Source organism: Polyodon spathula, chromosome 6 (genome assembly GCF_017654505.1).
Source record: "Polyodon spathula isolate WHYD16114869_AA chromosome 6, ASM1765450v1, whole genome shotgun sequence".
Classification (NCBI taxonomy): Eukaryota; Metazoa; Chordata; class Actinopteri; order Acipenseriformes; family Polyodontidae; genus Polyodon; species Polyodon spathula.
In genome coordinates, this window is record NC_054539.1 from 6346683 (window position 1) to 6359122 (window position 12440).

Genomic DNA, 12440 nt, shown 5'->3' on the forward strand with positions numbered 1-12440 from the left:
AGAAGGCAAGCTGCATTCGAATAAACGACCAAAGACAAAGAGACTGAGGTCCAGCGGGAGGACTGCTGTAAAACTCAGAGACTTTTATCAGACAAACTGAGTTTGCTGTACCTAAGCTGCTGTATCCAAAAGAGACTGCCCAGCTACCCGCGTAGTTAAAGATTCAGCTAAGAGATTCTGCGAAGATGACAGAGCAGACAGGCACTGTTTGTTGATCCTATTGGGGAACTGAAGACTTTGTTGCCGAGTTTGTTGATCTTATCAGGGGCTGAAGACTTTGTGGCTGAGAGGAGAGCCTTTTTTACTGGACACTTCAACAGACTGAGTTCCAAACCAGCCAACAAAGAGCCTAGGCTTCAAGGAACCGTCGAGTACAATTCCAGTTGCATTTTCCTCTCATGGAACTAAATTAACTAACTGTAACACATTCACATATAATTGAACTGTCAATTGTTTAGTTTGCACACCTTGCTTGTGAAATAACTTTGTAGTGAAACTTGATGAAGTTAACTATTAGTATTCTATCTCATATTGTTGTACAAATAATTTATTTTAAAGTAAACTTGCTATATTGTTAAAACAATATATCATTAGTAAGCTTAGTGTGATCTACTCTATTGTCTGCACCATTTCGGTTTAGGCTGTGTGTCCGTGTGTGTGCTTGCGTGCGTGCGTGTATTAGCAAGCTACTAGCTATGTCACAGGAAGACGAACCAAGACGAATGAAAAAATATCCGGCTAACACAATTCCCGACATCAGTGTTTTTTTTTTTATTGCTCACTCTACTGGTATTGTTCTGAAATATCCTCCTCGGCAAAAAAAAAACAAAAAAACATTGGAGTCAGATAGTGGAGTATATTCTAATCCAGCCTTCTTTAGATCTAAATAATATGATTTATTTCACTCATTTGTTAAAATCACTAAGTACAATTAATTGAATTAGCTTATAGCTCCTTACACTAAACACAATTAATTTGACTAGCTTATAACTCTTTACACAGTGTAGCTAGGGTCATGGTTACTATGGAACATATATATGAAGCCATGCTCCATCCAAAAAAATCACCTTGATTATGATCTTTGACCTCTCCTTAAGGGCACATGTAAAACAAACTTGTAACTCCTTACAGAGTGCAGATAGAGTCATGGTTAATATGGAACACAGGTAGGAACACCTATATGCTATATCCAAAAATGACCTTAGCATTGACCTTTGAAGTTTGTAGAGTAGAGTTGCTGCATCACAAAACATGGAGGCCACGAGCAAATCAAATTTCAGCATATATTGTACTATTAATCTAAGGTAGAATATAGTACAGCCCTCAAAGTTCAAAGACTAGTAGAGGCCAATGGGTTGCTATGCCACAGGCGAAATGCAGCCATAGGTTACATGGGCTGGCTCTTTCTCTTATTTTAACCATTGCCAACAGTTCATTTGAACAGGTGATATTAATAAATATATGTTTTATTGTAATCTGGTTACTTGGTGTTTATCATTTATTGTTAAGGGCTTGAGTAGGGAACCAAAGGTATGTTTACAGAATCAAATGGGGTATTCGGAGCGCCTCTTTGCTGCTGGTTAAGCTAAGGGGTGGTATAGTCTAGATTTTAGCTCACAGTTGTATTACAACAGCACTTTTATTTACTTGACTTACATTTTCATTTTTTTTTCTCTTATCCAGAAGCAGGTTCCCTACTCAGTGTCCTGTTCTTTTTTTAAACTGATGAATAAACAGTTATGTAAATATAAGCCAGGGAGAAAGGTTTTGCAGTCCTCTTATACACTGAATATGCCACTGTCCCTGTCATGAAGAGGGTGCCATACATCTAAACCAGCATGTCAGTGGCACTCAGCCCCTGTCAGGAATCTAAAAAATGTGTTAATGTTAAGAGGTTTTTCTAAAGAATCCTCTTTTCAAGTGTCATCATAACTGGATGAGCAGTTATCTGAAACTGACTATATGCAAAGTTCTACATTATGAAAGTATTAAGTTCACATAATTGAGCACAACCTCACCACTCTATCTTATGAACGGGATAATAGCCTCTTAAGCAAATCTAATTTACGAGGTATACAGTAATGTGTATGCTAGATATTGTACTTAAAACATGTGTGTTTTGTGAAAAAATACCAGTGCACTGTAAAAAGTACAACAGTGCATTGCTGGCATTTGGCCCTAGAGTAACATCACATTCCACATCAGCAATATTAAGTGGTAAAAGGTTAAAGCAACAATTCCTGTTTTATCAGCTAAGCAGACAGTGATTCACTCTCAGGACTTACTGATTGTCTTCCAGTCGTTGCAGTTCTTCCAGGACGAATGAATGGACACTGTCAAGAGAACAGGACCCAAAGGCATTGAGCTCAGGGAAAAAAGCTACTTTAAGTACCCAGTCATTATGCAGCTTTCTTCTTACAACAGGGCTGTGGGGAATACAGATAAACATGTTGAAATTAATCTCTGTCATTTTTTCAGACAAACTTCCCAGAACACAGGGATTAATTATGAGATAGATGTTGCTTGTCGATCTATAGCTATGCCTCCACCCCCCACCCCATTTACTGATAATTACAGCAAGCGTTTAAAAAAAAACAAAAAAAACAACTTACTGTCTTAGTCCTATGTGGTTCAGCATCTGTGCTTGGCCTTTCTCTTCAGATTTTTTGGAGCTTAAATCACTGATTGATACAGTGACCAGGTTTACAAACCCGGCATTGTCACCGATAAGAATGGAATCTGAAAGATGCTCAGAGGGAGTCACGGTGCAAACACAAAGAAGAGGGTTGTCCAGTGGCTTTATGATAAAAAGGTTTGCCTACAAAAGAAAGGGAAAAAAATCATAACAATAAAACAACCAAATCTGATGAGGTTAGACAAATACTAATAATGCTATAACACTGTCAATAGGGTGTTTGGACAACATAGACAGACAGGACAGCACAGAATAACTGTGAGTCCCACAAAGATTAGTATTCCTTCAGGAAGACGGAGATTGAATTATGTAGCGAATTCTGTTCTCTGATAGTGTATGGAATAGTGTGCCTCTGAGCTGACATTTTTTAAGTGAATTAAACAGTATGGTAGAGCATACACATGCATTGTAAAGAATAGAGAAGTATTGTAATTCATGGTTAAATCAACAATAAACTATTGTAAAAACATACAGTGCTAACGATAAACTTTGACACAATATTTAAACATGTAATACAATCACAAATAGTGAGTAAAATAACTCTCACCTGGCACTGTTTTTGTTGTCTATATTCCCAAATGCCAATGCTTCTATCCATCACAATAACAACACGCTTCAAATTTGCAAGATAGTCGCATCCAGTAACCCAAAGAGCTTCCTAAAATACATGCAGAATTGTCTGATTAGTGCAGGATCTAAAACTAGGCCTGCAATGTTTATACAGAATGTATACAATACTTTTGTTAGATTATTATAGTCACTATTCTTGTGTTCCCAGGGGCTGAAGAAGAACCAATCTAGCTGCTTACTGTGGAGATGATAAGTGATGGTTCTAAGCGAGTAATGCAACAAGAATCAACGAGTGACAGAAAAACACAATCATAGATGGAGAAAAATTACAAATTGCATACAGTAACTTTCAGGAATGTTGTCTTATATCTACTGCCACCAAGTTAAGTTAATGCTTGTTTCCAAGTATCCAAAAAAACCCAACTTTCTGACAATCAACTTTTTAAGTTGAACTGAACTATAAATATCAGATAAGTATGGTAAATCAGTTTTCCAGAAGTCAACTTAACAATGTCTTTCAAAGTAATGGGCTTAATTCTGAAATGTAATGGATGGAAAAGCAATGCATGATATACAATAACTTAGAAAATCATTATTGTTACAGTACTATACAATATCTAATGGGCCTGTTTGTTTCATGGAATCAGTTACACTGGAACATTTATTCTGTACAGTAGATCTCCAATAAGAGAAAAACAATTGTATGCAGGAAACCAGCCCACACTTACTAAATATAAAGAACTGTAGTTCTCTCTAGGAGGTTAAAATAGTGATTATTCTTACAAATGAAGCATGCAAGCATGCAGCAGTAATTTCCAGCCCTGACACACACTCTGCAGTACACAGGGTCTCACACGTGTACACTGCCAGGGGAGTCATGGTGCACTGTATTTTAAAGTCCTGGGTAGAACCCTCCTGCTCTTCTTTGAGAGAGTACTATTGGATATTTAATTCTGGCAGGACCTTGGTTTATCACCTCATCCATAAGGAAGCACCTTAAACAGTGCAATACTTTCCAGCACCATATAAGGGCACTGTGGGGTTCAGGCCCACAATTAAGATTGAGCCGTCAACACTATTTTCTTCAACACAAGGTGTTGCTTTCAGGTCACGTTTAAACACTCTTGCTTCTAGGCAACTTTAATGACCATGTGTTTTATGTTTTCCTTTCTATATATTTATATGTTACACAGATTACTGGACAGCTGACTGTTTATGTTTCATCACAAAATGTTAAAAGAACGAGACTTTTGTCGAGGTTTTGACGGATACTCCCTAATCCCACGGCTAAGCTCTCTGCTTTCTTGATCAGGCTCAGATTGGATGATAATTAATATTTCAAAATACTTTTGCATGAAACAAACATTAATATATTGGACTTCATGTGGGGAAATATCAAATTCAGGTAATGTCTTAATTTTTTTTTTTTTTTAATATCAGTGTGTATTGTTTTAAACTGTAAAGCGCTTTGAGATGTGTTGTATGAATAAAAAATAAAGATTATATATTATTAGTTACTTTTTCTGGATTAAATATAAACTATATACATTTTTTTTTCCATGAAGCATGGTCACTCTGGTATATCAAAAACAGTCAAACCAAACTTTATTAATCAGCTCCACTGGTGATCTGTTCTTGACAAAGTGTTTAAATAATTATGACCTTGCTCGAAATCAGGATTTGTCTCCAAATAAATGTATGGCTTCCAATGGGCTCTGCAAGGCCCTGGAAATGCAATCACTAGCATTCTTAAATTAGCCTCCCATTAAAAGTAAGGCTGAACTTAGCAATTCCAAAGAATACCAGGAATTGATTTATCCACTTTATAAGCACATGTTGTGGAATATTGTATATTACAAACAAATCTCCTGTAAATAGTTCAAGAATAACTAGGAGAGTGACTTACAGGAATATTGGTACGCGTGTGCAGCAGCATCTGTATATAAAAAAAGAAGAAATGAATAATTACAGCAGTAGTAAACACAGTTCGTCATCAGATAATCTGATTAAAAACACAAACAAAATTATATGAGGTGTGTTTTGTTATTATTATTATTATTATTATTATATTATTATTATTATTATTATTATTAGTAGTAGTAGTAGTAGTAGTAGTAGTAATATAATAATAATAATAATAATAATAATAATAATAATAATAATAATAATAATAATAGTAATAATAATAACAACAACACTAATTATACTAACAATACCTCAAAAGACTGGGCTCTGTGTAAAGTTACTTTCCTCCGCTGAACTTCGCAATGCTGATTATTAATGTTTGCAGCATTTTATTATATCCTAGCACACACACTGTCAACTATGTTTATATTATCACTGCTGTCTATAGTACTCAGTCATTCAGTCAGTTAAAGACAATTTAAGACATTTCAAGAACACAGTAGCACAGTGAAAATAGCACAGCGACCTTACAGGCAATCACAGACAGAGTACAGTAAGTCACAGTCTACCGCTTACAATTCGCCCTACAGAAGTACTTTGACATAGCCTTCTCACAGGACCTCTTTAAGGAGATTTTCAGCTTTAATTCGCTCTGCATAACAAAAACAATCAGGGAACTTTAAATCAAGTAGGTAAAAGAATTTACTATGATATATAAACATGGTGTAGTTTTCAGAGAGCGATATCGAGGGTTTATATATTGTAACAAATAATAATTGACCTCTGAAATACTACATTTATATAGAGCAATACCAGCTACATTTCTTAACCAATCAGCTGTAATGACCATCCCCATTCCAGAGGTCAATGACTGAGGCAGACAAATAAAGGAAATAGAGCAGAATTACCTTGTTGTTGTAGATTGAAATTTGTCCCTTCTGAGACGCCGTCACCACCAAATCTAAGTCTGACACCTTCACAACAGAATTAATTTGATCTCTCCTCTTTTTGTCACCTGTAAATGTTACAACACTATGAATGATTTTATAATTGCTTTACTAATGATGGCTTCACCAACTGACCCCTTTTTTAGACAAGGAGTCATGCTATTGATTTTTTATTATTATTTTTGTTTGTTTTTTTTAATACTTTAATGAATAGTCTAAAACTTGGTTTACTTTTCCCACACAAATCCCATAACAGTTTCGGATTTTCACAGCTGCTGTGAACAGGATTCTCAGTTTACCGTTTGCTCTTGCAATTGTTTTCCGTTTTGAGACGAGGAAAACAGTATTTTCTTCATCTGGCTCAGAACTGGCATTCTCATCTGACATCTCATAGTGTCCAAACAACTGAAAATAATAATAATAATAATAATAATAATAATAATAATAATAATAATAATAATAATAATACAAGTACTTTATTACATTTATGTGACTATATGACAGTTTTACTGCACACTCTTAGAAGAGAAATGTTTCGACGTTAACAACAGGTAAAATGTAATTTCATCAGCTAACCCAGTGAAACAGAGCACTGGTTAAAAAAAACAAAATTACAATTAAACAGACTTAATGAAGGAACAGTAATTTGATATACAAAAAAGTAGGTGGTTATGCTTTTAATCTGAGTTCATGTAATTTTATATTGCTAACAATCACCTTAGTAGTGACCCTTGAAAAGTGGTTTTGATTAAGTACCACGAAGACCAATATAAAATGTACTGCTATTGTCTGATAGCACAAAGAGGATAGGGTTGCATTCACAAACAGTTAACTCCATCAGTAATTAGACTGTCTCTGTTAGAAGTAGATTGGAGTAAAATAGAGAAAACACCCACAGAAGAAGGATGGTTGTTCTTCAAAAACGTAGTACTAGAGGCACAAAACAATTATATCCCTAAAGTAGACAAATCTAAATGTAAAACTAAATTGCCAAAATGGTTTAATAGATCAATTAAAAAAAATATTCAGCGAAAAAAGGCACTTTACAGAACATTAAAAAAGGACCAAAAAGAAAGTACGCAGAAAGAGTACACAGAACTGCAAATGCAAGTCAAAAAGGAAGTTAGAAAGGCCAAGAGAGAAATAGAAATGAACATTGCTAAGGGAGCTAAAACCAATTCCAAAATGTTTTTCCAATATTACAACAGCAAGAGAACATTCAAAGAGGAGATTAAATGTTTAAGAGATACAAATGGCAAAATCATAGAGGAAGAAAAAAAAATAGCAAATATGTTAAATGATTACTTTTCACAAGTTTTTACAAAGGAAGATACTGACAACATGCCCCACATGTCATCCAGTTCCTATCCAGTTTTAAATAACTTTAGCATAACTGAGGCAGAAGTGTTAAAGGGACTAGGAGCTCTTAAAATAAACAAATCCCCTGGGCCGGATGAGATCCTCCCAGTAGTACTCAAAGAAATGAAAGAAGTAATTTACAAACCGCTAACCAAGATCATGCAGCAGTCTCTTGACACAGGGGTGGTACCGACAGACTGGAAAATTGCAAACGTAATACCGATCCACAAAAAGGGAAACAAAACTGAACCAGGTAACTACAGACCAGTAAGCCTGACTTCTATTATATGCAAACTTATGGAAACTATAATAAGATCCAAAATGGAAAATTACCTATATGGTAACAGGGTACTGGGAGACAGTCAACATGGTTTTAGGAAAGGGAGATCGTGTCTAACTAACTTGCTTGATTTTTTTGAGGATGCAACATCGATAATGGATAATTGCAAAGCATATGACATGGTTTATTTAGATTTCCAGAAAGCTTTTGACAAAGTCCCGCACAAAAGATTAATTCTCAAACTGAACGCAGTTGGGATTCAAGGAAACACATGTACATGGATTAGGGAGTGGTTAACATGTAGAAAACAGAAAGTACTGATTAGAGGAAAAACCTCAGAATGGAGTGTGGTAACCAGCGGTGTACCACAGGGATCAGTATTAGGTCCTCTGCTATTCCTAATCTACATTAATGATTTAGATTCTGGTATAGTAAGCAAACTTGTTAAATTTGCAGACGACACAAAAGTAGGAGGAGTGGCAAACACTGTTGCAGCAGCAAAGGTCATTCAAAATGATCTAGACAAGATTCAGAACTGGGCAGATACATGGCAAATGACATTTAATAGAGAAAAGTGTAAGGTACTGCACGCAGGAAATAAAAATGTACATTATAAATATCATATGGGAGATATTGAAATTGGAGAAGGAATCTATGAAAAAGACCTAGGAGTTTTTGTTGACTCAGAAATGTCTTCATCTAGACAATGTGGGGAAGCTATAAAAAAGGCTAACAAGATGCTCGGATACATTGTGAAAAGTGTTGAATTTAAATCAAGGGAAGTAATGTTAAAACTGTACAATGCACTAGTAAGACCTCATCTTGAATATTGTGTGCAGTTCTGGTCACCTCGCTATAAAAAAGATATTGCGGCTCTAGAAAGAGTGCAAAGAAGAGCGACCAGAATTATTCCGGGCTTAAAAGGCATGTCATATGCAGACAGGCTAAAAGAATTGAATCTGTTCAGTCTTGAACAAAGAAGACTACGTGGCGACCTAATTCAAGCATTCAAAATTCTAAAAGGTATTGACAGTGTCGACGCAAGGGACTTTTTCAGCCTGAAAAAAGAAACAAGGACCAGGGGTCACAAATGGAGTTTAGAAAAAGGGGCATTCAGAACAGAAAATAGGAGACACTTTTTTACACAGAGAATTGTGAGGGTCTGGAATCAACTCCCCAGTAATGTTGTTGAAGCTGACACCCTGGGATCCTTCAAGAAGCTGCTTGATGAGATTTTGGGATCAATAAGCTACTAACAACCAAACGAGCAAGATGGGCCGAATGGCCTCCTCTCGTTTGTAAACTTTCTTATGTTCTTATGTTCTTAAAAATGTACTTGACGATGGTATTTTTGCACTGAAACAAACGAGTATGTATCCAATGTGCACATTTAGGTTTAAATGCAGGCTGATTAACTTGAGTTTGCTCTTAAAGTTCACAGGGCCTGTGCAACCAAACAGTACTTGGATATCGAATACATTATGGGTTGACATGTAAGTGTGTGTGTGTCAGTTTAAATTGTGTAATGTTTAAATGGGTTAGAATGCTAGAACTTAATCCTTTGCAATACCTATACAAACTAATTCCAACAACTGTTAAATATCATGCCGCTACTTCCTTATATTGTCTCATTCATGCATACAGCTGAGCAAATCAATGAGCCACTTCAATAAAACCAGTCCTCAGAGATATATATTGATATTACACTTTTCTTTGAGAAGAAGATGCCATCTGTTGAACACATATTATACTGTATATTTATTTACAGACACAAAACCTTCCTTACTGCAGTACTTTAATGTACTTTAAGAAGAGCGGATAGACATTCAGACTCAAATATGATTCAATGTATATTTTAAGCATTCAAGGTGCATCTTTATCCACACTGAAAGCTGTCACCATGCTTTTCAATGGTACAACCAGTAGAGACCCTTGACAGGTGGTTTTGATTTAAGTAGCATGGACAGCAAATCATGTAGATACTGCCATTGTCTCACAGTGGGAAGAGGATCTAGGGCCACATTCACAAATAGTTAACTCATCATGAGTACTGTACTCTCTCTGTTGATGGGTTAAATAGTTTCCTGCATGAAACAGTTCTTGACTGTTGCTAAAGTAACCAACAACAGTTCTCAGTATACAAGCTGAAGGCAGTCTTTCTGCACTGAAAGTTATTAAAAAGATTTTGATTGCAGTGGAGGCTCATTAAATTCATTTTGTTTTAAGGGTCATGGGGCCAGGGCAGTTTATTGTTGTGTGGATACAACAATACATTTACATTATACATTTGTGTAGTGTACTGAGATAGTTATGTTATTCAGTAAACGCCTACTATGTGTTCTAGTAATTTGGCACTCAATAGTTGCGGTAGTTTTTGATGTGTGCTAGACCTAAGTTCACGTGTCTTTTCAAATAAAGCAGTTGCTGTTTAAGTGCATGGGGGCGTCCGTCTCAGTAAATACATAACAACTTGTAACCCTTAAATGTGGACATATATAAACTATAACCTTAACTATCTGTGCTTCCTTGTATTTTGGCGATCTGTATCTTAGTTTTTTTAAAGAACCACCCCAAAGTACAACAAAGAAGCTAAGCCCTGAGCTTTTTCATCTCATGTTTCCGCAGACAGTACCAGCACTTCACACAAAACTAAAAAGAAACCAGAAACTGTTACAAATAATATTGTAAAAGAAGCTGAACGACGTGTTTACCCTGTCGTTATTTTTGTTTAATGTCATAAGGAATCAATAATGGATTTACCTTTGATCTTTTCACACTTTAAAGAACATACACTTACTTCACTCCAGTCTAGCGGTGCCTCTGGGTTTGAGTTGAACTTCTTAAATACAGATTTGAGATCCTGACTTCTGACTTCATACCCAAAAAGGACACGGACTGACTTGCAAAACTCGTCATAGTATGTGTTCCCTGGCGAAAAAATAAAAACAAAAAAATAGCCAGGAAGTTGCACAAAAGTTGCATAAAATAGATTGAAAAACAAAAACACAAAGTGCAGGTGTTTAAATAATACAAGCTCATTGTATTAGATATTAAAGGGCTAAAAGTGATGCAGGTGCTTTATAATCAAAGTTAAATACAACACCAGTGACCAGCTCCAAACAAACTGATTCATATAGTAATCTGTGGTTGCCACATGTCTGTTCTATTTTATTTTTCATTATTATTATTATTATTATTATTATTATTATTATTATTATTATTATTATTATTATTCAACTTCTTATGTGCACAGCAACCGAAAAGTATATTGAGTGTGAAGTTTATAACACAAATGCGGTTGGGAATCTAGTGTACACTTGTGCAGCAATATTGCATTTAGTACAGTAGCTTCCTTGATAAACTCACGAGCCGACACACGGCACAATGGTAACCAGTGGCAACATATTTTGGCACCTGTGATCATTCTAGTTTTATCACATAAAATATATAATGTGAAATGCTGTCTACATTAGGTACTGTGAATATTTAAAATTATGATAAACACATTTTTTTTACTTGTTTCTTGTTAAAACGCCAGAAAGTGTTTGTTGCCTTGGTTAGGGAGGGGTTACTGTACAAATGCTATATACGGTCGAGTACAGATATCACTACTCACCAGCCACGGCATTTTTTTTTTTTTCAATTTGGTCTTTGCTTTTTCTTCTGGCTATGTCTGTAAGCAAAAGCTGGAACTGCTCCAAACACAACTCGAAAGTTCTGCTGGAGAAAGGTCTACTCATCTTGTAAGCAGCTGTGCGCTCCTCTCGAGTCACAATCGACGTTTCAATTTGATTTAAACCATTGGGGGGAAAGCAAGCGTTCATAAAAGACAGTGTTGAATGCATACTAACATACAAAACGTCAGTAATTGTTTAATTCATTGTCTGATCAATATCTGCATCACCCTGACGCAACAAACGTTTCAACGAGGTGTATAATTATTGTTAAAGTTGTTAACCTCTTGGCTGTACGCAGTCACTGTGAATGTCGGAGGAAACGTGCCGCTGGAGCTCATGCTAGGGAGATGAAAACAGCAGGGACCTCGTGAAAACAGCAGGGACCTCGTTAAAGTTATATAAATAGGGAAAACTATAAGATAAGAGAAAGAGAACTATAAAATAAGAGAAAACTGCAGTTGATGAATCAACTCACATGCTATACCAGGCGTTAATCCAGCAATGAATTCTAGAAATGGCACTGAGACCGACACAGAGTACTTATTCAGCGCCGGTACATATACACTTCTCTCCTGAACCATTGGGGCTATAGGCATCCTCGGCTTTTGCAACAGCGTGCTTGTATTAGTGCTGTACTATAAGTTTAAGAGGCTGGGTTTGGGACTAGGCAACACGCTTGGGATGAGTTCAGCAACAGTATATTTGGTAAGCAAAATATTTTAATTGATATGCAAAAGACGTCAGTTACACTAGAATTGTTATTACATTTTATTAATTTAGTAGAGCATAACAGTAGACATTGATAGTTAACTTCAAAAGACATTTTGTAAAGCTTTTGCAAACGTTATGGTTCATGAACAGCATTGCAGGTAACTGCATGCATTTTAAAATACAGAATGCAAAATCCAGTCCTTTAACTGACCATAGTATACAATGTTCTAATGATAGTAACCATCCGTTCCATTATTTAACAAAGTAAAATCATTTTACATCATATATTTGATGCT

The 12440-nt window shown here is 35.8% G+C and overlaps 1 protein-coding gene across 1 annotated transcript in view; it reads right to left on the reverse strand.

Annotated features, from left to right (window-relative positions):
* Positions 1-12029, reverse strand: part of LOC121316631 (WD repeat-containing protein 64-like) — a 61277-nt gene extending 49248 nt beyond the window's left edge. Inside the window, exons 1-7 of the mRNA XM_041251672.1 lie at positions 11909-12029; positions 10554-10684; positions 6417-6522; positions 6079-6185; positions 3243-3353; positions 2613-2818; positions 2286-2426 (exon numbers count right to left, since the gene is read on the reverse strand). Of these exons, the coding sequence (XP_041107606.1) occupies positions 2286-2426; positions 2613-2818; positions 3243-3353; positions 6079-6185; positions 6417-6522; positions 10554-10684; positions 11909-12029 (923 nt within the window). The remainder of the gene's footprint in view (positions 1-2285; positions 2427-2612; positions 2819-3242; positions 3354-6078; positions 6186-6416; positions 6523-10553; positions 10685-11908) is intronic.
* Positions 12030-12440: the final 411 nt, after the last annotated feature.